The 27,343-nt window shown below is 39.7% G+C and overlaps 1 protein-coding gene and 1 long non-coding RNA gene across 2 annotated transcripts in view; one reads left to right on the top strand and one right to left on the bottom strand.

The window, feature by feature from the left end:
• The window catches only part of KIF23 (kinesin family member 23), a gene marked incomplete at its 3' end in the record, with an annotated part of 29,690 nt that extends 15,896 nt beyond the window's left edge, over positions 1-13,794 (top strand). The window contains exons 10-22 of the mRNA XM_079912276.1: positions 1,227-1,329; positions 5,307-5,386; positions 5,471-5,590; positions 5,812-5,938; positions 6,272-6,430; positions 7,042-7,199; positions 7,812-7,985; positions 8,264-8,443; positions 8,718-9,029; positions 11,709-11,939; positions 12,770-12,852; positions 13,057-13,135; positions 13,720-13,794. Of these exons, the coding sequence (XP_079768402.1) occupies positions 1,227-1,329; positions 5,307-5,386; positions 5,471-5,590; positions 5,812-5,938; positions 6,272-6,430; positions 7,042-7,199; positions 7,812-7,985; positions 8,264-8,443; positions 8,718-9,029; positions 11,709-11,939; positions 12,770-12,852; positions 13,057-13,135; positions 13,720-13,794 (1,881 nt within the window). The remainder of the gene's footprint in view (positions 1-1,226; positions 1,330-5,306; positions 5,387-5,470; positions 5,591-5,811; positions 5,939-6,271; positions 6,431-7,041; positions 7,200-7,811; positions 7,986-8,263; positions 8,444-8,717; positions 9,030-11,708; positions 11,940-12,769; positions 12,853-13,056; positions 13,136-13,719) is intronic.
• LOC307181637 overlaps positions 6,038-27,343 on the bottom strand; it is a 65,648-nt gene continuing 44,342 nt past the window's right edge. Inside the window, exons 2-3 of the long non-coding RNA XR_013826995.1 lie at positions 12,239-12,353; positions 6,038-6,393 (exon numbers count right to left, since the gene is read on the bottom strand). This is a non-coding gene — a long non-coding RNA (uncharacterized lncRNA). The remainder of the gene's footprint in view (positions 6,394-12,238; positions 12,354-27,343) is intronic.

Genomic DNA, 27,343 nt, shown 5'->3' with positions numbered 1-27,343 from the left:
GGTTTCATTACACTGAATATTGCTCTAGAATTAATATATGTGTAGGTGATGACATTTAAAAAAAATGTTCCATTAATTAGATAGTATAGTTTTGGGAAACTGGCTATTAAATCTTAGAACCTGGAATTTTGTTGTGAAAAAGGTTTACAAATCTTTTTAAATATCTAATAGAGGAGATAAAACAATGAATCATAACATGTATTTTATTTTATCTCTGAAGACTCATTTTGTATGTAGAACTTCAGTTAATGGTGTTTAAATGTCAGCAGTTAACTCTCCAGGCTCGGTAGAGTTCAGGAGTGGCCAATTCTAGATTGTCCTTCTCTCGGCTGATAGGCCAGTAGGGCCCCCCATCTGCTGATCACTCTTTACTGCTAGGCCTGTCATGCTACAAGGCTTATATCAATTAGTAACAGCATTTGAGGCTGAACATATAAATCATTTAATAACTTTAAGCTATTAAAATGTAATTCCATTCAAAACATATCGTGAAATTGTGGTATATCACGAAGGTTTTCAGATGGCAGGAGTAGATAGTACAGCATGGTACTAAAGACCACCAGGATTTGAATTCTGATTCCCAGGCATTTACTAGCTTGTCTCACCTAATTGTAATAAACTCCTTGTAATGCTGTGAGGGTTAAAGGAGGTGAGGCATGTAAAGTTTTATGGTCCATTGCCTGGCTTACAGTCAGCACTTGATAAATGTTAGCTAGAAAATCCTTTTAAGTCAAGTCTCTATGCACTTGCTTTCCATTGAATCACATCTAATGTTATAGTATCAGTTATGTATCTCTTGACTTTCATTTCTTATAAGTTATTAGAGTATTATGAAATTATTAGACTGTAAAATTATCAAATATCTCATTATACAAATATTTAGCCTTGCTGTAGACTCACTGTTTAGCAGACATTTATTGAGCTCCTGCTGAGTGCTAGGCACTGTGCAGGTGCTGGAGATGAAGTGGTTAAAAGGTAGAATTCCTGTGCTTGTGGAGCTCACAGTATAACGTAGAAGACCAGACAATGGGCAAGTAATGTCTTGAGGATATTTATCATATGCTTGTAGCAAACTCTTCCCCCAAAACATGTATCCTTCACCCCTACTATACGTTTTGTATTGTGCAAACATTGTATTCATAAGACTTGATTTGATTTGAATATATTTAAAGAACATTGTAAACTAGTTATAACTTATGTTACTGGCATTATAATCTTCCCTTCAGGAAAAAGAACAAATCACCATTAGCCAGTTGTCCTTGGTAGATCTTGCTGGAAGTGAAAGAACTAACCGGACAAAAGCAGAAGGGAACAGGTTACGTGAAGCTGGTGAGCAAAACATAGCACTTACTTATTGCTACAACTTTCAGAAACTTGCCATGCCCGTTTATCGTCACTTATTGATAGGTGGTTTATGCATAACTGTCTTCAATTTGACTGAAAATTTAGAGGCTAAGTGACCAGTGCTTTTTCTTTAGTTATGCTGGTTTGGTATTGATCTGTTACAACACATTGATTTCTTTAAGAATGAGGAAAAGTGAGTAAAATAAATATAAAATAGGTTATACTCATATTGAAAGTGTCTATTATATCTATGGCTGGCGTGTCAGTACTGGGTCCATGAAATTAAGTGATTGAATAGTTACTCCAACATTCAAAGTGGTAAAAATCGGCTTCTGGAGGTAGGAAAAATCTTTGAATACAAGAGCCTTTGAATACAAAAGCCAGTTGAGAGGAAACCTGTGTGCGTGTTTTCCTCTTTTAATCTTTCATTTAGTACAGCCGTTCATGTTATGTTTTATGTTGATAACATTTATGGAGTACCTACTGTGTTACAGGAGTTGAACACAGATATAAAGGATGACACCCTGCCCTAGAGAGCCCATCTAGTACAAGAGAGTGTCTCAGTAGAGTATGAAGGAGGTGAGCACGAGGTGCTGTGGGAGTACAGAGCAGGACTGCTCCATCCATTCTGGGGCTGTGTGAGAGGGGGGCTTTGGGGAAGAATGTGTGGAGTGACACTTAAATTGAGGCGTGAGCTCTCTGAAGAAGGATAGAATTAAAGGCATCATTCCTGAGAGAACATGGCAGGGTCAAGGTAGCTGGAGTGTAGGGTGTGGGTTGGTGAGCCGTCACCACTGAGGCAGAAGGGCAAGGCAAAGTCATTAAGCCCCTTGACTATCATATTAGAAAGTCTGATTTTTTCTTGAAGGAATAATGGTGACTACCAATTATTAAGGGACTAGTGTGTGTCATAGTATCTACTATACGTGGGCTTGATTTCTTGATTGTGACTTTTCAGGATTGTATCGTACCCAGTTTTCAGATTGGAAGAGGTTAAGTAATTTTCCCAAGGTTAGAGCCTGGTTCAAACCCAGGTTGGTTGAACTTTCAAAACTTGTTATCTTTCTGCTGTTACACACTCAATGAAGGATTAGTTTTAGAAAGACCATTTCCCCAGTGTAGCAGATTAATTTACCAGAGGCAAGTCTAGAGAGATGAAAAGCAGTCAGGAGCCTTTTGCAGTAATTCAGATGAGCAATCATGTCATCTGGAGGCAAAGGTCAGCCAAAACTAAGAGCTGGTTCAGAAGTAGGCCCATGTGGATGTGGAGAGGAAGGAAGAGAAGAGGGTAAATCAAGGAAGATCTTGATTGAGGAGAAGTAGCTTGAGGTGCAGGTATGGGCAGTTAAGAGTTTTGTGTTGGATATATCAATTTATTCAAGTGTAGGTGCCTAGTAATTGGATGCAGAGAGGTACATGGATTTGGAAGAGAGATTTGACTTGAGGTTTATAGGTTTAGGTTTTGCCAATAAAAGCATGAATTAAGCAATGGGGAAGATAAGATTATCCATGGAAAACAAAGAGGAACAAACTGAGGGCAGGGCCTTGGACAACAAATCCTTGAGATGATTAATCTAGAGAGACTGGGAAGGAGAGAGTGGAGGAGTAGCTAGGTGACTTGAGGGAGTATGGAATGACTAAAAACTCTCTCTCTGTCTCTCTCTCTCTCTGTCTCTCTGTCCCTCTCTCTCTGTCTCTCTCTCTCTCTGTCTCTCTCTGTCTCTCTCTCTGTCTCTCTCTCTGTCTCTCTCTGTCTCTCTCTCTCTCTGTCTCTCTCTCTCTCTGTCTCTCTCTCTCCCTCTCTCTCTGTCTCTCTCTCTGTCTCTCTCTCTGTCTCTCTCTCTCTCTCTCTCTCTCTCTCTCTGTCTTTATAAGAAGACACAGCATCCGGAATCCAGATCATAAGAGGAAGGATTAACCTTGATGGGAAGAGGTTTAGCTGGATTGGGAGGAAAGTAGAAACCTGAGGGTTCTGATGCTTTGGGGGGAAAAACAGAAAGCACTACCAGTGTTGATAAGGATGGGGAATAGGTGTGACATGGTTAGGGAGTGAGAGCTAGAAGAGGAGGAGATTGTGCCTGGGGCACAGTTTAGCCTCAGGTTTCTAGAGGTGCTGCAGTTCTGAGTGACAAGGTTCAGGGTGTGGTTGCAGTGGTAAAGAGAGAAAGGTCTACTGGACTTGAGGGGGCTGGGGCCCTCTGATGGCAGGTCAGAGTGACCTTCCTCTTAGATCCTGAAGTTGACCCAGGAGCTGGCATGTATGGGGAACATTTATTTGAAGGCAGCAGTAAGGAACTGAGAAAATGTTGCTGGCCTCCCTCTACTCACCATCCTTATAAAATGTCAGGCTTTAGAAAACAAACAACTTTATTCACAAGACTACAGGGCTGCAGGGGAAGCACCACCCTTCTGGGAAATAAAAGTAAGGTTGCAGGGCTTTGCCATGGGATGGGGTAAAGCTTGTGGACACCAATCAGAATGATATTTTAGAATGTGTAACATAAAATACAGGACTAAAAAGGAAACCAATTAGACTGAAATGTGTTTTTTAAAGTATTCTTAAAACCTTTGTCATATAGTAATTTATGTGCTTTATTAAAAGCCTTAAATCCCATCAGCATGTCTAATAACTGCATAATTTCAGAGTATCTTGAGATCAACAATAAACCATAGTGTTATAAAAGTACCTGTGACTTCTACTGATTAAAACTCACAGGTGCTGCTACTACCACCACTGTAGGTTTCTGGCCTACATTCAAATGAAAGAAATGGCTAAATTTCAGAGATCAGTAGAAACAGATGTAATTTATTTCCCATCCATGCATGCAGACTCCCTGGAGTGTACCCATGGACAACACGGACCCCAGGTTAGGAACCCCTGGCATTAGGGAAAGGGGTGAATGGATCATTCTGTGAGAGGCCTGAGCATGAGGGAAGTCTGTTAACAGGAATATCGATTTTGCAGACACAATGGAAGAAAAGGAGGAAGGGCAGTGGGAGTTGGGGTCAAGAAAAATAAAGCATGCATCATGGAATATCACGGAGGTGCAGATGAGCTCTGTGGGCTTTTCTGTTATTTATTTTTGGATGTGTTGGGTCTTCATTGCTGCGCGTGGGTTTTCTCTAGTTGCGGCTCGTGGGCTCTAGAGCGCAGGCTCAGTAGTTGTGGCGCGTGGGCTTAGTTGTTCCACGGCATGTGGGATCTTCCCGGACCAGGGCTCGAACCCGTGTCCCCTGCATTGGCAGAGGGATTCTTAACCACTGCACCACCAGGGAAGCCCAAGCTCTGTGTTTTGAGAGGCAGCTAAGAATGAAAGCATGGTGGAGTCAGCTGACCTTAAGGTTTCAGGATGAAAAAATTCTCAGGTACTTCTGGGGTCTATGCAGGTGAGGTCTCCTGTATTGTTGGCTTGATAGATCTGTCAGACTTGCCTTGACTGAGAAATTCAAACGAGTGGCCAGGACTAACAAGTATGCTGCCTAAGAAACCCTTGTTTAGATATTGAGGGAACAGATTCAGTTGGCTCTTAAGATACTTGACTGGTAGAGACAGGAGCTCCTCCTGGTGCAGGGGAGACTTCAGTGTCCGGATGGAGCCAACTGTAGCCTGAAATGGTCATGCTTTAGAGAAAAGATTTTATTATGAGGATATTAAACATCTGTATCTAATATACTCTTTCACATCACAGTATTTAAGATTTGGAAGAAACTTTATGGGTCGTGAAGCATAATGCTGCATTCAGTGGAGAGTCTTTATGATAGAGCCCCTGAAGGACGGTACTCACCCTCTCCCTCAACACACTGCCAGATATGGACAGCTCTTTAAGCTGAGCCACTAAAATCTGTCATTTGTAATTTCCATCTTATAGTTCTATGAAGTAGGGATTTCATAGGCAAACAGACCACACTCTAGCTACTCAATTGTTGTCTTCAAATGTCTTCTGTGTACATTTTTCTGTCAGGTAACATTAATCAGTCACTAATGACTCTAAGAACGTGTATGGAGGTCCTGAGAGAGAATCAAACGTATGGAACTAACAAGGTAAGCAGCAGCCTTTGGACATTTGTATAGTTTTGTTTGTGTGCATTTTCTGCCTTATGTATTTGGATTTGAATATATTTATAGATGGTTCCATATCGAGATTCAAAGTTAACCCATCTGTTCAAGAACTACTTTGATGGGGAAGGGAAAGTACGTCTGATCGTGTGTGTGAATCCAAAGGCCGAAGATTATGAAGAAAGCTTGGTAATTTTAATGCCTTTATAAAGTCTGACTTTCTATAAAGAAAACAACCATTTGGATGTGAAGAATAACATTTTGAACATTTTTTAAACTGATACAGAACCATTAGTTACAGAAGTGAACTAATGACCAATCTATTACCGTTTCATTTACTAATTTCTTTAGAAAGACTTGGATATGCTTATTTGTTTAAAAAAACAAACCCCATTTATTTTGTATCTTAGCAAGTCATGAGATTTGCAGAAGTGACCCAAGAAGTTGAAGTAGCAAGACCAACAGACAAGGCAATAAGTGGTTTAACGCCGGGAAGGCGATACAGAAACCAGGCCCGGGGAGGTCCTGTTGGAGATGGTATGAGCTGCTGTTATGTCATCTGCCCACTGATGAGTCTGCCTGTCTCTCTCTTTTTAAAAAAATCTGTTTCACATAAGAAAACTGTTTACTTCCTTTCCCCTCAAAAAGCAAGTGCAAAAAAATATCTGAACCAAAGTATAAGTGACATTTCTTTTATTATATACCTTTTTTTTTCCATTTTTCCTTCTTTATTATAACATTTTTAAGGACGTATTATGACAGCCCAACAAGGTACAGTGTTGACTGGGGATCTTATCACAGTGTTAAAACTTGTTTGAGTAACTTTTTTTCCTGTGTAACTAACTTTTTATTTTTAATAACTCAATACAGAACTGCTGGTTTCAGAAGTGGTTTTGCAGAGTTTTCCACCTTTGCCATCCTGCGAAATTTTGGATATCAATGACGAGCAGACTCTTCCCAGGCTGATTGAAGCACTAGAGAAACGACATCACCTACGACAAATGATGATTGATGAGTTTCACAAACAGTGTAAGTGCAAAACTGCAGTCATTTTAACACCAGAAATTTGCAGGGAATTAAGTTCTTTGTTCGGATAGAATCTTCAAGGAAGGGTTATTTTGTCTCTGAACTTAGTAGTCCCCAAGGCATCATTTTATATTCCAAGGAAGTAAAACAAAAGAGAAAAGTGGGTATGAATTTCTCCCTTTCAAAAATCAACAGTGATGATCAAAGGGATAAGTTACTTTTTAGTTCCTACTAGTTACTTATTTGCAAGGCATTTAACATGTATTACATTATAATAACTATCTTTGAGAAAATCACCTAATCCTTTATTTCTAGTTTCCATCCGCAAAATGGGGATTGCCATTGCTCCTACCTCAGAGGGTGCTGTAAGGATAAATGAGATAATGTATGAAAATCATGTAGGACAGGAACAGCTTGGTACATAGTAAGTGCTCAGTGAATGTACTTACACTTATCATCTTCATAAGAAAAATGTGAGATAAGTGGTATTTAAATCCCCATTTTGAAATGAGGACATGTGCTCAGAAAAAATAACTTGCCCACATCACATAGAAGTTGATTTCATTGGTTATTTCTGAATCGGAGTAAACTTGACCTGCATGCTCTTGTTTCAGCTATTACTTTTAAAGCTTTGTTGCAAGAATTTGACAATGCTGTTTTAAATAAAGAAAACTACATTCAAGGAAAACTAAGTGAAAAACAAAAGGTGATCTCAGGACAGAAATCGGAAATTGAACGACTGGAAAAGAAAAACAAAACTTTAGAATACAAGGTTGGCTTTGGTATTACAATGGGTGTGCATTTAGCACTGGGCTCTGACTTAGCCGTTTTTCTACACTGGCCTGCAGCTGCTGCTTACTGGGAGTGATCATTTGGCTATTTACTAATCTTCATCCCATCCCCAAAAAGAGGAAATATGAGTGAAAAGCATAAAAGGGGTAATACACTCTTTAGCAATCGAAGAGAATGTTCTACGGTTTAGCTTTGATGATAGCTTGCTTTTTGATTTACTACTGTGTAATGTTTGTTCTCTCATTTACTGAGGATCACTTAGGGGGTACACATTCATTCTAGAGAGAAGCTTATCTCAACCAATATATTCTGAAAGTAGCCTAAAAATTAAATTGTAAGCCTTAATTTTCAGGAAAAGTAATTTCCACATGAAATCAGTTATAACTTCATCTTTCAGTGAGGAACTTGTTTAAAAGTTCTCATTTCTAGGAATGGAGGTGGGAATCCAGATGAAGTTTTAGAAGAAAATGCTTTCTCCATGATTTTTCTTTCCGTAACTATGCTTGCATAAGAAGATTATGAGAGAGATTATTTTAAAGCTACTTGAAATGTTTACATACCAAATGCTGAACATAATGGTCTACTTTCCCAGGTTGAGATTTTAGAGAAAACAACGACTATCTATGAAGAAGATAAGCGCAATCTGCAACAGGAGCTGGAAACCCAGAATCAGAAACTTCAGCAACAGTTCTCTGACAAGCGCAGACTAGAAGCCAGGCTGCAAGGCATGGTGACAGAAACAACCATGAAGTGGGAGAAAGAATGTGTGAGTGTCATTCATACAGTGCTCGTGTCAGGGATGATTCATCTCTAACGGTAGCCTTCTGAATCACTTGTACTTGGGGTAGGGTTTTAGTGGTGGTGGCCACAGCAGCCCCTATTCAGTTCCTCTTCCTTCCTCTGCCCTTACAAGTCACAACAAATTAATAAGCATTATGAAGAACTGGAGAACTGTCATCTTTAGGAAGTAAAGCGTTCAGGTAAACTAGTGCACTGGTTTGCTATAACTGAATTAGAATATCTATTGCCATACATAACCTTCAGGAGCGTCGAGTGGCAGCCAAACAGCTGGAGATGCAAAATAAACTCTGGGTGAAAGATGAAAAACTGAAACAACTGAAGGCTATCGTTATTGAACCCAAAACTGAACGGCCAGAGAGACCCTCTCGGGAGCGCGATCGAGAAAAAGCTACTCGAAGATCTGTTTCTCCATCACCAGTACCGGTAAGTTATTTGTAGTTGTGTAGTAACTTGGTAGTACTAGAGAAGGTTTGTTCAGATTAGGTGACTATTTCTGTGAGAATCAATTTTTTGTTTTATATTATTGCATTTCTCAAATTTCTATTTATAAATATTTTCAAATTTAGTATAAACACAAATTTAGTACTAAAAACTAGTAATTTAGTACAAAAATTATGTCTGCCTGTGCTAATATTAAAGTAATGAATTGTTTCCCTTTTTCAAGTCTTGCTCATTAATTTCTCTTCAATTTTTTTAGCCTTCTAGTAACTGTATTGCTCAGATTTCCAACGGCCAGCAACTCATGAGCCAGCCACAGCTACCTAGGTGCTCTAACTCTTGCAGCAGCATTTCTGTAGCTTCCTGTATTTCGGAATGGGAGCAGAAAATTCCTTCGTACAACACACCTCTCAATGTCACATCTATTGCAAGGCGTAGGCAGCAGGAGCCAGGACAAAGTAAAACTTGTATCGTGTCAGACAGAAGGCGAGGGATGTACTGGACTGAAGGCAGGGAGGTGGTTCCTTCACTCAGAAATGAGATAGAAATAGAAGAGGATCACTGCAGCAGGGTTAGTGCCAGTATTATTTTAAAGCATTGTAGCAATAGATTTTAATCTTCTGTGTTTTTTTTAACTAACTTGGTTCAGAAAGTTCAATGGAAAGATGGGTGAGTGCTAATATAAACAAGGTCTAATTTTTCTGTTAGTTTGGAAGATCAAATCACCCTGAAATTGAGGCCTAGCTCTTCATCTGAAAAGGCCTAAACTAAACCCATTTGGCACAGAAATACTGCCTCCAGCTCAGTGAAAGCCGGTCCGTGGGGCACATCACAGAGTCACCTGTGCTTTTCAGCTGCGTAAACTGATGAGCATCCAGAGTCAGTGACTGAGTGTCTTAGAGCACGTCTTTCTGATTTGGGTTTCTCTTCCCCAAATTAGACTTTTTGCTGTTTTCGAACTTTTCACTTTTAAAATTGCTTTCCCAGACTTTTATTTTGAAAAACAGATTTGTAAATATTTTTTTTCTTGAACCTTTGACAGTAAGCCATAGGCTTCGTGTCCTACATAACCACAATCTTCATCACACCTAAGAAAGCGTTAACCCTGAAAAGTACCTTCTAACTTACAGTTCATGTTTACATTTCCCCAGTTGTCCCAATAATGGCTTTTCTTTTTTCAAACCTTGGTCCTATCAAGGTGAATACATTGTATGTGGTTATTATCTCTCTTTAATCTCTTTCAATATAAAATAGTCCCTCCTCCCCTTTTTTGATTTTCATGACATTGACTATTTGAAGAGCCCAGGCCAGCTGTTTTATAACTGCTGAAGGAAGGTTTCCATCTCCAATACATTGCTTTTAATCTCAAGGCCTTCATTTCAATTTACAAGGGCTCTGCCTCATTCAAGGGTGTTTAAACAAATTCACGTCTATATTTTCTTCTTAAGGATTAAGGTAAAGTTTTCCTTTGAATCTGAGTAAGTGGACAAAGTTAATATTGTGAATTTACATTTAGTAAAATTTTAATATATCTCTTTAAGAATTTTTCTTCTAATGGCCTGCATTCCTGATTATTAAGGGATGATGATGAATTACAAGGTATTTACCAAGGCAACGGATAATTCTAAAGTCGCTTAAGTTCTTTACTTTGCAGATTTTGCTTTAAACCTTTTTAGGGAGCAAATCATGGTGGCTGGTCTTTCTGATCAACTCTAATAAATCCCCCTTATTTCATGCAAGTCTACAGACTGAAAACTCTTCAAGGCCTGCTTATGCCTGGTCAACATTATCTAATTTGGCTATGAGACATTTAAGAGGATTTACTAGAGGTCCTTTAACTTCATTTGAAATCAAAATCTCTTTAGAAGTGCAGCAGAGAAAAGTTTAGGCTAGTATCTATGCATCTAGGTTTGTTGGTCAAAAATTAGGTCAGGCGGACTGAATTTATAATATTTCATTGAGGAAAAAATTTAAAATATCATTGATCTCATAAACGATAGTAGAATGTAAGGACTGTCATCTTTCCAAAGCTTGTTTCAGAATGTATTTATTGCTAAGTGTGTTTGAGAAATCTGTCACCTTTGCTAAATGGTAGGACATGAGAGCCACATTCTTCCTTTTCAACATTAAGCTATTTTAAGAATGGGAAGTTTCCTGCTTGTTGTGAGGTTTGGGCAACCAGAGTGGCAAACTCTATTGCCCATGTTTTAATATCATGATTTGTCACTAGTGCTTCATTTGTTTCTTGTACAGGGAAAAACACTTAAGTTCTCCCGCATACGCATTTTAAATTAGATGTTCATACTTGACCAGCTTTGAAGGATTTGGGCTGTGGTAGACTGCTGCATTTCCTTTCAGTTTTGTAAACAGAAAGATGTTTGCAAAGTTACAAAGAAACTATTAACTATGTTCTGTATGTGATTTTTTTCCCCCCTTAGGCTGAATGTGCTAAATTTAACTGTCCTAAAGTTATATAACATTTTACTGGAAGCATCTAGTTTTTTATTGTATGATAGAGGCTGATTGGACAGTATATTCTTTATCTAGTTCTTGGAACCTTTATGAGACGTTTGGGGGAAAAAAGTTGGTATGTTTTAGCCATTATTGCTTTTGAACTTTTCAAAAAGTTCTGTTTTGAGATTTTTAATAGTACTCAGAAGTATTTTATTTACATTCTTTTAATCATTTTATACACAAGGTTGTCATTATACCTATGTCCCTTTAGCATTCTGTAGTCTACAGCTCCATCAGCTTTGGGGAGGGTTCTGGTTTGTAATAGGAGTATTTTCTCTTTTGTTTAGAGGCTTATGATATATTTAGGGCTTCTGCTGGTCTTTCTGAAGCTTTTAACATAGTCATGGACCTAACAGATTACCCCACAATAGCAGGCACAAATACTGGTTTTTGATTAAGAATGCAAAATGAATTACTTGTCCTGAATACCACCTATGCAGGAAAGACTAGCGGCATTACCAGAACTTTTCCTTCCATGCTTTGTTGAAAGGGAAGCTCCCTAGTAGAATATATAATACATATACACAAGCTGGTGTTAAAAGATGTTCGTTGGTTTTGTTTAAATACAAAGAGAACATTTAAATTGTTTGAGTAATGTTTAGCTTTTGAAAAGGTTCATGCATTTGTTTTGATATTGTCACCAACTAATGTAGCCCAAACTGCTGCACTTCTAATAGCACCCTTAAGTTAATTCTGGGTTATGCTTGTTTCTTGATTCCTCTTTCAACCTGATCAGAATGTAGCACCAGTTCGTCTGCGACACAGACGATCACGCTCTGCGGGAGACAGATGGGTAGCTCATAAGCCTGCCTCTAACCTGCAAACTGAGACAGTCATGCAGCCACAGGTCCCTCACGCCATCACTGTATCTGTTGCAAATGAAAAGGCACTAGCTAAGTGTGAGAAGTACATGCTGACCCACCAGGAACTAGCCTCCGATGGGGAGATTGAAACTAAGCTAATTAAGGTAAAACACTTACACAAGAGAAGGAAATATTAAAAAGCTTAACAAAAAACCATTTACTCTTCCTCTGCGTCAACAGGAACTTAAATGGGTATTTGATAAAACCTCTGTTTGTTAGAAAACTAAAGTAACTACTTAGATTACGAATCTGCTGAATTGGAACTAAATCTGCGACTTTCTGTCAAATGAGGCTTAGAGTCTCAGGTTTGTTAGAGGAGCTCCAGATGTATTATGTACTTTTAATTAATATGTGTTTTGTTTTAACCCCTACTTAAGAAGTAAACCAAACAAAGAACTCTTACCTTTGACTGTACTGTCACTTGAGGGAATTCCCTGGCAGTCCTTGGTTAGGACTCTGCGCTTTCACAGCCGAGGGCCCGAGTTCGATCCCTGGACCAGGAACTAAGATCCCACAAGCTGTACAGTGCGGCAAAACAAAAACAAAAACAACTGTACTGTTATTTGAATATGAGAGGAGGGCTACATCCAGAGAAGAAAGTATATCGCCTTCTAACATTTAGAAATTTCTGACAGATTTCTTGATCTCTAGTGTAGTTTTTAAATTATAGGTTGAATAAAAAGGAATGTTATTTTCTGCAATTAAGAATGCTACTAATTATATTACATTGGACTTCTTTTGTTCAGTGAGAGATATGTACACAAATCTTTAAAGTATTTTAACGGTACAGACCCAGCAGTCCAAGCACCATCTGGTTTTGTGGATGGGAGTTTCCATAAAACAGTAGAGTCTTAAATTTAATTTGAAATATATATGTATGTTTACCCTTTGGATGTATAAAAAGTGTAATGGTGACCTTTTCTCTTGGCTGTAGGGTGATGTTTATAAAACAAGGGGTGGTGGACAATCCGTCCAGTTTACTGAAATTGAGACTTTGAAACAAGAATCACCAACTGGGTGAGTGAGCATCAGATTCCTTTCTTTAGAGGGCTGTCACTGTCTCAGCTGCTCATTCTTGAGGGCTGTCATTGTCTTAGCTGCTCGTTCTTGAGGAACAGACTAGCCTCTGAAGGAGTATATATGGTATTTCCCTATTTCTAATATATTTCCTATTCTCAGATACAAAAAATAACTTGCATTGTGTTTTCCCTTTTTCTGTAGTCGAAAACGAAGATCTTCCACAATAGCACCTGCCCAACCAGATGGAACAGAGTCTGAATGGACCGACGTAGAAACAAGGGTAGGAGTAAACAGTATTTGCTAGGGATGTCATATTTTGAGGCCTACAGCTGTAGCTTTTCATGCTCTTTGAAACAAACAACTAAGGGCTGACCCCACATGGCCAGTGCAGCCTGTAGGCCTGTCCCCAGCACCTCTAAGAAGGTATTTGTATTTCTGCTCTGGTTTTACTAGAGCTCTTCAGCTCAAAGCCCGTTTTTAGTGTAGAGGGATAGGGCCCAAGAATCAAGTCAGAGAGCATCACCCTAGAATAACAAGAATGCCCATCAAACTGATGGGAATCTTCTCAGGAGAAGAGCTTCCCTGTGGAACTGTTATTCTGGGAAGGTGGGGGTCAGCTGGCCAAGCTCTAGCCTTTGCCACTTTCTTCTTCCTGATAGAAAATGAGATTTACCTGGATGACCTCTAAAGACCCTCCCACCTCACAATTTTTGTGGCACATCAAATAAATTTCAAGTACCTGATTGGTATTTTAACATACGTATCTGTGCTGGACTAGAAAGCAGTGTTGGATTTCACCTTGGTTGAATCTATCTAATAGACTGCAGAGAGGAGCTGATCTTTCCTCTCTGGTTTTTCTCTCAGTGTTCTGTGGCTGTAGAGATGAGAGCAGGGTCTCAGCTGGGGCCTGGGTATCAGCACCACGCACAACCCAAGTGAGTACTGAGGGGCCTGGGTATCAGCACTACGCACACCCAAGTGAGTACTGACCACGTGCAGCCTTTCTCTGTGTCTTCCCTCCCCACCACCCCTTCTCCCTACCAACCACTTTTTGTTTTTTTTAGAGGACCTATGGTTTTTGTTTGCCGGTTGGAATATCTGGGCCCTACTGGCAGACTACGCTAGGCAGTAGCAGTGCTGAGAACCCGGGGGCGGGGGGTGCTGAATAAGAGCAATTAGAGCTGTAAGAACATTCGCCCTTGTTCCTATTTTTGCCTGTGCTCATCAAATTTTCAGAGGCTGAACTGAGATCCACCTATAAGGAGGGGAGGCTGGAGTCAGGGATGGCAGCTCCTCCTGTAATTCATTCTTTCCTAATTCCCCTCTTATTACAGCAAAAAGTGTTCGCTAAAATAAAACGGAATGGCAGAATTTATGGCCCCTTTTTCTCCCCATATTAATCAAACCTGCTGCTTTTCAAATATCTACCTATACAGGTCCATGTGTCCATTTTTGACACACGTATTCCTTAGGCAGTTTGGAAAATCAGTGCAACAGGATAAAGATGGAAAGTTCTGTTTTTTAAATTTAATACTAGATAAGCATATTTTATAAGTTATTTGCTTTCTTAGAAGGACTTTTAACTCTTCCCATGACAAAACAGGAATTCTCTCAAAGCCCTCCTAGAGATTCATTGCAAAATTCAGCACTAAATGCTGGTTTTCATTTTTAGGCGCAAGAAGCCATGAATTGACAGTCCCAATAACAAAAGAACATTTTCATTAGTGTTGGTGATTTCTCCAAAGCAATGCCAGGAGGAGTCTTCTGAATGAATCATCTTATAGAACTCCAGCTTTGTTGAATACCACAGAGCTCAGATATGTCATCATACACTGGCCTACATAAAGATTCCCCTATGGCTCCAAAGATATCTAGGATTCTACAAACTTTTTATATTATACACCTTGCCATATTTAATATTAATAACAGAGAAAGACACCTTTCTCATGCCGTATGAACTTTTTTATGATGCTATTTTTTGTATATTTCTTGTATACTTATAAACTAATTCATGCATGTATTTGTCTTGGCTGATTAAGAAAGAATATATCTAGATCACGCTCTGCTTTTTATTGTGACTTTTCTACTTCCTGTCTGAATATTTAAGGGTTTATAAACAAAACAAATGCTGCTATTGATTAGCTGCAAGAATGCACTTTAGACATATTTGACAATTCAAACTTTCAAAATAAAGATGTCAGAGACTGGCCAATACTAAAACCATTTTAGAAAGGTGTTCTGAATTTTGTATATATGTACTTTCTGACATTTAGATATACCAAAAGAACTGAAATAAAAAGCACTAAACTACAAGGTTGTGTGATAGTAATTTAACACTTAGTCCCAGAACCTAGCATTGGGCCTTGCTGGCACGTTTGTGGGATGAATTAAAAGAAAGCACTAGAAATTTCCCTCACCACGTTGAGGATACTTGTTTCAGCATGCAAAGGAACAGCTTCAAAAGGGGCTATTTCCTCTGTTGAAACCAGGAATATTCTCCCAGCCCACTGGGTGTACTGCAGCCCCTGGGCAATCCTTTACACACCGACTGTGTTTGATTTGGAATCTTCCTTTTACTTCATTCAACTTAGGCTTTCAAGACCAGCACTCAGTCTCCAGGTATGAAAATTTAAAATTATTGATATTATACCCAACTCACATGCATAGATATAAAGTAGAGGAGCAAGTGATGGCAGCATCATGGCAGTGTGAGTTGCAAATAAAAGAGGGGAAAAAAAAGGAACAACTAATGGGTCATTCATAACTGAACAAAAGTATCTCTGTACATTACACCAGAACATCCAAAAGATTTCTACTGATAAGCGCTTCGGAATGGATGGAGCTTGGAGAGGTCTGCAGATCCAAGGGAGCTGCTCAGCCCCACTCGCTGTGGGCGCGGTGGGAAGCTAGACTGGGAGTGCAGCAGCGGGTGGACAGGAGGTCCAGCCAGCCCGACAGAGAACCTGGCACACTGTGGGGAGCGGGACGGAGACCAGTTTGGAGGCAGAAAATGAGCAGGAGCACACTGGGCGTCCACTGCTGGGGACAGCAGCCACCTCCCTCACAGAGATCTCTAAGGGACTGCCTGGCTGGTCACAGCTGGAGGAACCTCTTTCTCTCCAGCAGCACGATTTCCTCAGGAGCAATCTGCCTGACTAGTGGAAGTGGAAAGAGGGAGACAAGAACAAAGGGCACTGGAGTATCTCACTCCCTGCCGTCTGTCGGCCTCATATTTCGGCAGGAGGTCCATGCGTGGCCCTCTGGGGGCTCCCCGCAGTGGAGGATCTCCCTGCCAGGCTGTGGGCAACCACAGGTGCTGAGCCCACACTTGCCCACTCTGCTGCCAGCTTTTTCACAGGCACTCCCTAGCACAGCCCCAGAGCCAGCTCAGGTAGAGAAACCGAAAACTTGAGCTATGGTGCCACCTTCTGGAGAATAAAAGCAAGGTTTCTAATTGCCAGTGTTGAACAAAGCAAGCAACTAATAAAAGAAAAATGTGTGCTACTTCAAACTCAATGGCAGGGGCACATTTTACCAAGCACTACGAAAAATCACAGTGATATGGTATCACAATGAGAAAAACAATAATTCTCCAGCAACTGAACCCAAAGGCACAGAATACTGTGATCTGATAAAGAATTAAAAACAGGTCCTGCACCAGCGGGAGGGAGCTGTGAAGGAGGAAAAGTGTCCACACACTAGGAAGCCCCTTAGCGGGCGGAGACTGCGGGTGGCAGAGGGGGGGAGCTTCGGGTCCGCGGAGTAGAGCACAGCAACAGGGGTGCGGAGAGATTCCAGCGCAGAGGACCGGGGCCGACCGGCACTCACCAGCCCTAGAGGCTTGTCTGCTCACCCGCCGAGGCGGGCGGGGCTGGGAGCTGAGGCGGGAGAGGACTGAGGTTGGCGGCGTGAACACAGCCTGCAGGGCGTTAGTGCACCACGGCTAGCCGGGAGGGAGTCCGCGGAAAAGTCTGTACCTGCCAAAGAGGCAAGAGACTTTTTCTTCCCTCTTTGTTTCCTGGTGCACGAGGAGAGGGGATTAAGAACGCTGCTTAAGAGAGCTCCAGAGACAGGCGCGAGCCGCGGCTAAAGTGCGGAGCCCAGAGACAGACATGAGACGCTAAGGCCGCTGCTGCCGCCACCAAGAAGCCTGTGTGCGAACACAGGTCACTATCCACACCCCCTTACGGGGAGCCTGTGCAGCCCGCCACTGCCAGGGTCCCGGGATCCAGGGACAACTCCCCCGGGAGAGCGCACAGTGTGCCTCGGGCTGGGGCAACATCACGCTGGCCTCTGCCGCCACAGGCCTGCCCCTCACTCCGTGACCCTCCCTAACCCCCGGCCTGAGTGAGCCAGAGCCTCCAAATCAGCGGCTCCTTTAACCCCGTCCTGTCTGAGCAAAGAACAGACGCCCTCCGGCAACCTACACGCACAGGCGGGGCCAAATCCATAGCTGAGCCCCTGGGAGCTGTGAGAACAAAGAAGAGAAAGGGAAATCTCTCCCAGCAGCCTCAGAAGCAGCGGATTAAAGCTCCACAATCAACTTGATGTACCCTGCATCTGTGGAATACATGAATAGACAGCCAATCATCCCAAATTAAGGAGGTGGACTTTGGGAGCAAGATCTATGATTTTTCTCCCTATTCCTCTTTTTGTGAATGTGTATGTGTATGCTTCTGTGTGAGATCTTGTCTGTATAGTCTTGCTTCCACCATTTGTCCTAGGTTCTATCCGTCCATGGTTTTTTCTTAAAATTTTTTTTCTTAATAATCAATTTTAATTCTAAGAACGTTATTATACTTTACCTTCGTCCTTTCTTTCTTTCTTTCTTTCCTTCCTTCCTTCCCTCCTTTAGACAACGAATCATCCCAAATTGAGGAGGTGGTCTCTGACAGCAAGATTTATGATTTTTCCCCCTTTACCTCTTTTTGTGAGGGCGTATGTGTACGCTTCTGTGTAAGACTTTGTCTGTATAGCTTTGCTTCCAACATTTGTCCTAAGGTTCTATCCGTCCCTTTTTTTTTTTCTCTAATTAAGAATTTTTTTAATTCAATAACTTTATTATACTCTATTTTATTTTTACTGTATCTTCTTTCTGTTTTCCCTTCTTTCCCTCCTTCCTTCCTTCCTCCCTCCCTCCTTTCGTTCCTTCTTGCCTTCTTTCCTTCCTTGCTTCTTTCTTTCTTCCTTCCTTCCTTCCTTCCTTCCCTCCTTCCTTCCCTCCTTTAGACAACGAATCATCCCAAATTGAGGAGGTGGTCTCTGACAGCAAGATTTATGATTTTTCCCCCTTTACCTCTTTTTGTGAGGGTGTATGTGTACGCGTCTGTGTAAGACTTTGTCTGTACAGCTTTGCTTCCAACATTTGTCCTAAGGTTCTATCCGTCCTTTTTTTTTTTCTAATTAAGAATTTTTTAATTCAATAACTTTATTATACTTTATTTTATTTTTACTGTATCTTTTTTCTTTTTGTTTTTCCTTCTTTCCCTCCTTCCTCCCTCCCTCCCTCCCTCCTTTCGTTCCTTCTTGCCTTTTTTCCTTCTTTGCTTCTTTCTTTCTTTCTTCCTTCCTTCCTTCCTTCCTTCCCTCCTTCCTTCCCTCCTTTCCTTCTTTCTTTCCTCATACGTCTACTAATTCCCTCTACTTTTTCTCCCTTTTATTCTGAGCCGTGTGGATGAAAGGCTCTTGGTGCTCCAGCCAGGAGGCAGGGCTCTGCCTCTGAGGTAGGAGAGCCAACTTCAAGACACTGGTTCACAAGAGACCTCCCAGCTCCAGATAATATCAAACGGCGAAAATCTCCCAGAGACCTCCATCTTAACACCAGCACCCAGCTTCACTCAACGACCAGCAAGCCACACTGCTGGACAACCTGTGTCAAACAACTAGCAAAACAGGAACACAACCCCACCCATTAGCAGAGAGGCTGCCTAAAATCATAATAAGGCCACAGACACCCCAAAACACACCACCAGACGTGAACCTGCCCACTAGAGAGACAAGATCCAGCCTCTTCCACCACAACACAGGCACTAGTCCCTTCCACCAGGAAGCCTACACAACCCACTGAACCAACCTTAGCCACTGGAGACAGACATCAAAAACAGGAGGAACTACGAACCTGCAGCCTGCAAAAAGGAGACCCCAAACACAGTAAGATAAGCAAAATGAGAAAACAGAAAAACACACAGCAGATAAAGGAGCAAGATAAAAATGCACCAGACCTAACAAATGAAGAGGAAATAGGCAGTCTACCTGAAAAAGAATTCAGAATAATGATAGTAAGGTTGATCCGAAATCTTGGAGATAGAATGGACAATAGAATGGACAAAATGCAAGAATCAGTTAACAAGGACCTAGAAGAACTAAAGATGAAACAAGCAACGATGAACAACACAATAAATGAAATTAAAAATACTCTAGATGGGATCAATAGCAGAATAACTGAGGCAGAAGAACGGATAAGTGACCTGGAAGATAAAATAGTGGAAATAACTACTGCAGAGCAGAATAAAGAAAAAAGAATGAAAAGAACTGAGGACAGTCTCAGAGACCTCTGGGACAACATTAAACGCACCAACATTGGAATTATAGGGGTTCCAGAAGAAGAAGAGAAAAAGAAAGGGACCGAGAAAATATTTGAAGAGATTATAGTTGAAAACTTCCCTAATATGGGAAAGGAAATAGTTAATCAAGTCCAGGAAGCACAGAGAGTCCCATACAGGATAAATACAAGGAGAAATACGCCAAGACACATATTAATCAAACTGTCAAAAATTAAATACAAAGAAAGCATATTAAAAGCAGCAAGGGAAAAACAACAAATAACACATAAGGGAATCCCCATAAGGTTAACAGCTGATCTTTCAGCAGAAACCCTACAAGCCAGAAGGGAGTGGCAGGACATACTGAAAGTGATGAAGGAGAAAAACCTGCAACCAAGACTACTCTACCCAGCAAGGATCTCATTCAGATTTGATGGAGAAATAAAAACCTTTACAGACAAGCAAAAGCTGAGAGAGTTCAGCACCACCAAACCAGCTTTACAACAAATGCTAAAGGATCTTCTCTAGGCAAGAAACACAAGAGAAGGAAAAGACCTATAATAACGAACCCAAAACAATATAGAAAATGGGAATAGGAACATACATATCGATAATTACCTTAAATGTAAATGGACTAAATGCTCCCACCAAAAGACACAGATTAGCTGAATGGATACAAAAACAAGACCCTTACATATGCTGTCTACAAGAGACCCACTTCAGACCTAGAGACACATACAGACTAAAAGTAAGGGGATGGAAAAAGATATTCCATGCAAATGGAAACCAAAAGAAAGCTGGAGTAGCAATTCTCATATCAGACAAAATAGACTTTAAAATAAGGACTATTAAAAGAGACAAAGAAGGACACTACATAATGATCAAGGGATCGATCCAAGAAGAAGATATAACAATTGTAAATATTTATGCACCCAACATAGGAGCACCTCAATACATAAGGCAAATACTAACAGCCATAAAAGGGGAAATTGACAGTAACACATTCATAGTAGGGGACTTAAACACCCCACTTTCACCCATGGACAGATCATCCAAAATGAAAATAAATAAGGAAACACAAGCTTTAAATGATACATTAAACAAGATGGACTTAATTGATATTTATAGGACACTCCATCCAAAAACAACAGAATACACATTTTTCTCAAGTGCTCACGGAACATTCTCCAGGATAGATCATATCTTGGGTCACAAATCAAGCCTTGGCAAATTTAAGAAAATTGAAATTGTATCAAGTATCTTTTCTGACCACAACGCCATGAGACTAGATATCAATTACAGGAAAAGATCTGTAAAAAATACAAACACATGGAGGCTAAACAATACACTACTTAATAATGAAGTGATCACTGAAGAAATCAAAGAGGAAATCAAAAAATACCTAGAAACAAATGACAATGGAGACACAACGACCCAAAACCTGTGGGATGCAGCAAAAGCAGTTCTAAGGGGGAAGTTTATAGCAATACAAGCCCACCTTAAGAAGCAGGAAACATCTAGAATAAACAACCTAACCTTGCACCTCAAGCAATTACAGAAAGAAGAACAAAAAAACCCCAAAGCTAGCAGAAGGAAAGAAATCATAAAAATCAGATCAGAAATAAATGAAAAAGAAATGAAGGAAACAATAGCAAAGATCAATGAAACTAAAAGCTGGTTCTTTGAGAAGATAAACAAAATAGATAAACCACTAGCCAGACTTATCAAGAAAAAAAGGGAGAAGACTCAAATCAATAGAATTAGAAATGAAAAAGGAGAGGTAACAACTGACACTGCAGAAATAAAAGAGATCATGAGAGATTACTACAAGCAACTCTATGCCAATAAAATGGACAATCTGGAAGAAATGGACAAATTCTTAGAAATGCACAACCTGCCAAGACTGAATCAGGAAGAAATAGAAAATATGAACAGACCAATCACAAGCACTGAAATTGAAACTGTGATTAAAAATCTTCCAACAAAGAAAAGCCCAGGACCAGATGGCTTCACAGGCGAATTCTATCAAACATTTAGAGAAGAGCTAACACCTATCCTTCTCAAACTCTTCCAAAATATAGCAGAGGGAGGAACACTCCCAAACTCATTCTACGAGGCCACCATCACCTTGATACCAAAACCAGGCAAGGATGTCACAAAGAAAGAAAACTACAGACCAATATCATTGATGAACATAGATGCAAAAATCCTCAACAAAATACTAGCAAACAGAATCCAACAGCACATTAAAAGGATCATACACCATGATCAGGTGGGGTTTGTTCCAGGAATGCAAGGATTCTTCAATATACGCAAATCTATCAATGTGATAAACCATATTAACAAACTGAAGGAGAAAAACCATATGATCATCTCAATAGATGCAGAGAAAGCTTTTGACAAAATTCAACACCCATTTATGATAAAAACCCTGCAGAAAGTAGGCATAGAGGGAACTTTCCTCAACATAATAAAGGCCATATACGACAAGCCCACAGCAAACATCATCCTCAATGGTGAAAAACTGAAAGCATTTCCACTAAGATCAGGAACAAGACAAGGGTGCCCACTCTCACCACTCTTATTCAACATAGTTTTGGAAGTTTTAGCCACAGCAATCAGAGAAGAGAAGGAAATAAAAGGAATCCAAATCGGAAAAGAAGAAGTAAAGCTGTCACTGTTTGCAGATGACATGATCCTATACATAGAGAATCCTAAAGATGCTACCAGAAAACTACTAGAGCTAATCAATGAATTTGGTAAAGTAGCAGGATACAAAATTAATGCAGAGAAATCTCTGGCATTCCTATATACTAATGATGAAAAATCTGAAAGTGAAATCAAGAAAACACTCCCATTTACCATTGCAACAAAAAGAATAAAATATCTAGGAATAAACCTACCTAAGGAGACAAAAGACCTGTATGCAGAAAACTATAAGACACTGATGAAAGAAATTAAAGATGATACAAATAGATGGAGACATATACCATGTTCTTGGATTGGAAGAATCAACATTGTGAAAATGACTCTACTACCCAAAGCAATCTATAGATTCAATGCAATCCCTATCAAACTACCACTGGCATTTTTCACAGAACTAGAACAAAAAATTTCGCAATTTGTATGGAAACACAAAAGACCCCGAATAGCCAAAGCAATCTTGAGAACAAAAAAAGGAACTGGAGGAATCAGGCTCCCTTACTTCAGACTATACTACAAAGCTACAGTTATCAAGACAGTATGGTACTGGCACAAAAACAGAAAGATAGATCAATGGAACAGGATAGAAAGCCCAGAGATAAACCCATGCACATATGGACACCTTATCTTTGATAAAGGTGGCAGGAATGTACAGTGGAAAAAGGACAGCCTCTTCAATAAATGGTGCTGGGAAAACTGGACAGGTACATGTAAAAGAATGAAATTAGAACACTCCCTAACACCATACACAAAAATAAGCTCAAAATGGATTAAAGACCTAAATATAAGGCCAGAAACTATCAAACTATTACAGGAAAACATAGGCAGAACACTCTATGACATAAATCACAGCAAGATTCTTTCTGACCCACCCCCTAGAGTAATGGAAATAAAAACAAAAATAAACAAATGGGACCTAATGAAACTTCAAAGCTTTTGCACAGCAAAGGAAACCATAAACAAGACCAAAAGACAACCCTCAGAATGGGAGAAAATATTTGCAAATGAAGCAACTGACAAAGGATTAATCTCCAAAATTTACAAGCAGCTCATGCAGCTCAACAACAAAAAAACAAACAACCCAATCCAAAAATGGGCAGAAGACCTAAATAGACATTTCTCCAAAGAAGATATACAGACTGCCAACAAACACATGAAAGAATGCTCAACATCATTAATCATTAGAGAAATGCAAATCAAAACTACAATGAGATATCATCTCACACCAGTCAGAATGGCCATCATCAATAAATCTAGAAACAATAAATGCTGGAGAGGGTGTGGAGAAAAGGGAACCCTCTTGCACTGCTGGTGGGAATGTGAATTGGTTCAGCCACTATGGAGAACAGTATGGAGGTTCCTTAAAAAACTACAAATAGAACTACCATATGACCCAGCAATCCCACTACTGGGCATATACCCTGAGAAAACCGAAATTCAAAAAGAGTCATGTACCAAAATGTTCATCGCAGCTCTATTTACAATAGCCCGGAGATGGAAACAACCTAAGTGCCCATCATCGGATGAATGGATAAAGAAGATGTGGCACATATATACAATGGAATATTACTCAGCCATAAAAAGAAACAAAATTGAGCTATTTATAATGAGGTGGATAGACCTAGAGTCTGTCATACACAGTGAAGTAAGTCAGAAAGAAAAAGACAAATACAGTATGCTAACACATATATATGGAATTTAAGAAAAAAAAAAAATGTCATGAAGAACCTAGGGGTAAGGCAGGAATAAAGACGCAGACCTCCTAGAGAACGGACTTGAGGTTATGGGGAGGGGGAAGGGTGAGCTGTGACGGGGCGAGAGAGAGTCATGGACATATACACACTAACAAACGTAGTAAGGTAGATAGCTAGTGGGAAGCAGCCGCATGGCACGGGGATATTGTCTCGGTGCTCTGTGACAGCCTGGAGGGGTGGGATAGGGAGGGTGGGAGGGAGGGAGACGCAAGAGGGAAGAGATATGGGAACATATGTATATGTATAACTGATTCACTTTGTTATAAAGCAGAAACTAACACACCATTGTAAAGTAATTATACCCCAATAAAGATGTAAAAAAAAATAAAATAAAATAAAAAAAAAAAAATAAAGTGATGAAGGAGAAAAACCTACAACCAAGATTGCCCAGCAAGGAACTCATTCAGATTTGATGGAGAAATTAAAACCTTTACAGACAAGCAAAAGCTGAGAGAGTTCAGCACCACCAAACCATCTTTACAACAAATGCTAAAGGAACTTCTCTAGGCAAGAAACACAAGAGAAGGAAAAGACCTACAATAACGAACCCAAAACAATTAAGAAAATGGGAATAGGAACATACATATCGATAATTACCTTAAATGTAAATGGATTAAATGCTCCCACCTAAAGACACAGATTGGCTGAATGGATACAAAAACAAGACCCGTATATATGCTGTCTACAAGAGACCCACTTCAGACCTAGGGACACATACAGACCGAAAATGAGGGGATGGAAAAAGATATTCCATGCAAATGGAAATCAGAAGAAAGCTGGAGTAGCAATTCTCATATCAGACAAAATAGACTTTAAAAACAAAGACTATTAGAAGAGACAAAGAAGGACACTACATAATGATCAAGGGATCGATCCAAGAAGAAGATATAACAATTGTAAATATTTATGCACCCAACATAGGAGCACCTCAACATAAGGCAAATACTGACAGCCATAAAAGGGGAAATCGACAGTAACACATTCATAGTAGGGGACTTTAAAACCCCACCTTCACCAATGGACAGATCATCCAAAATGAAAATAAATAAGGAAACACAAGCTTTAAAACATACATTAAACAAGATGGACTTAATTGATATTTATAGGACATTCCATCCAAAAACAACAGAATACACATTTTTCTCAAGTGCTCATGGAACATTCTCCAGGATAGATCATATCTTGGGTCACAAATCAAGCCTTGGTAAATTTAAGAAAATTGAAATTGTATCAAGTATCTTTTCCGACCACAACGCTATGAGACTAGGTATCAATTACAGGAAAAGATCTGTAAAAAATACAAAGACATGGAGGCTAAACAATACACTACTTAATAACGAAGTGATCACTGAAGAAATCAAAGAGGAAATCAAAAAATACCTAGAAACAAATGACAATGAAAACACAACGACCCAAAACCTATGGGATGGAGCAAAAGCAGTTCTAAGAGGGAAGTTTATAGCAATACAATCCTACTTTAAGAAACAGGAAACATCTCGAATAAACAACCTAACCTTGCACCTAAAGCAATTAGAGAAAGAAGAACAAAAAAACCCCAAAGTTAGCAGAAGGAAAGAAATCATAAAAATCAGATCAGAAATAAATGAAAAAGAAATGAAGGAAATGATAGCAAAGATCAATAAAACTAAAAGCTGGTTCTTTGAAAGGATAAACAAAATTGATAAACCATTAGCCAGACTCATCAAGAAAAAAAGGGAGAAGACTCAAATCAATAGAATTAGAAATGAAAAAGGAGAAGTAACAAGTGACACTGCAGAAATACAAAAGATCATGAGAGATTACTACAAGCAACTTTATGCCAATAAAATGGACAACCTGGAAGAAATGGACAAATTCTTAGAAAGGCACAACCTGCCAAGACTGAATCAGGAAGAAATAGAAAATATGAACAGACCAATCACAAGCACTGAAATTGAAACTGTGATTAAAAATCTTCCAACAAGCAAAAGCCCAGGACCAGATGGCTTCACAGGCGAATTCTATCAAACATTTAGAGAAGAGCTATCACCTATCCTTCTCAAACTCTTCCAAAATATAGCATAGGGAGGAACATTCCCCAACTCATTCTACGAGGCCACCATCACCCTGATACCAAAACCAGACAAGGATGTCACAAAGAAAGAAAACTACAGGCCAATATCACTGATGAACATAGATGCAAAAATTCTCAACAAAATACTAGCAAACAGAATCCAACAGCACATTAAGAGGATCATACACCATGATCAAGTGGGGTTTATTTCAGGAATGCAAGGATTCTTCAATATATGCAAATCAATCAACGTGATACACCATATTAACAAATTGAAGGAGAAAAACCATATGATCATCTCAATAGATGCAGAGAAAGCTTTTGACAAAATTCAACACCCATTTATGATAAAAACCCTGCAGAAAGTAGGCATAGAGGGAACGTTCCTCAACATAATAAAGGCCATATATGACAAACCCACAGCCAACATCGTCCTCAATGGTGAAAAACTGAAAGCATTTCTACTAAGATCAGGAACAAGACAAGGTTGCCCACTCTCACCACTCTTATTCAACATAGTTTTGGAAGTTTTAGCCATAGCAATCAGAGAAGAAAAGGAAATAAAAGGAATCCAAATCGGAAAAGAAGAAGTAAAGCTGTCACTCTTTGCAGATGACATGATACTATACATAGAGAATCCTAAAGATGCTACCAGAAAACTACTAGAGCTAATCAATGAATTTGGTAAAGTAGCAGGATACAAAATTAATGCACAAAAATCTCTGACATTCCTATACACTAATGATGAAAAATCTGAAAGTGAAATCAAAAAAGCACTCCCATTTACCACTGCAACAAAAAGAATAAAATATCTAGGAATAAACCTACCTAAGGAGACAAAAGACCTGTATGCAGAAAATTATAAGACACTGATGAAAGAAATTAAAGATGATACAAATACATGGAGAGATACCATGTTCTTGGATTGGAAGAATCAACATTGTGAACATGACTCTACTACCCAAAGCAATCTACAGATTGAATGCAATCCCTATCAAACTACCACTGGCATTTTTCACAGAACTAGAACAAAAAATTTTGCAATTTGTATGGAAACACAAAAGACCCCGAATAGCCAAAGCAATCTTGAGAACGAAAAACGGAGCTGGAGGAATCAGGCTTCCTGACTTCAGACTATACTACAAAGCTACAGTAATCAAGACAGTATGGTACTGGCACAAAAACAGAAAGATAGATCAATGGAACAGGATAGAAAGCCCAGAGATAAACCCACACACATATGGACACCTTATCTTTGATAAAGGAGGCAGGAATGTACAGTGGAGAAAGGACAGCCTCTTCAATAAGTGGTGCTGGGAAAACTGGACAGCTACATGTAAAAGTATGAGATTAGATCACTCGCTAACACCATACACAAAAATAAGCTCAAAATGGATTAAAGACCTAAATGTAAGGCCAGAAACTATCAAACTCTT

This window comes from Stenella coeruleoalba (assembly GCF_951394435.1).
Source record: "Stenella coeruleoalba genome assembly, chromosome: 2".
Lineage (NCBI taxonomy): Eukaryota > Metazoa > Chordata > Mammalia > Artiodactyla > Delphinidae > Stenella > Stenella coeruleoalba.
Note: the sequence above shows the minus strand (reverse complement) of the source record. Positions and strands in the feature narration are given on the sequence as shown.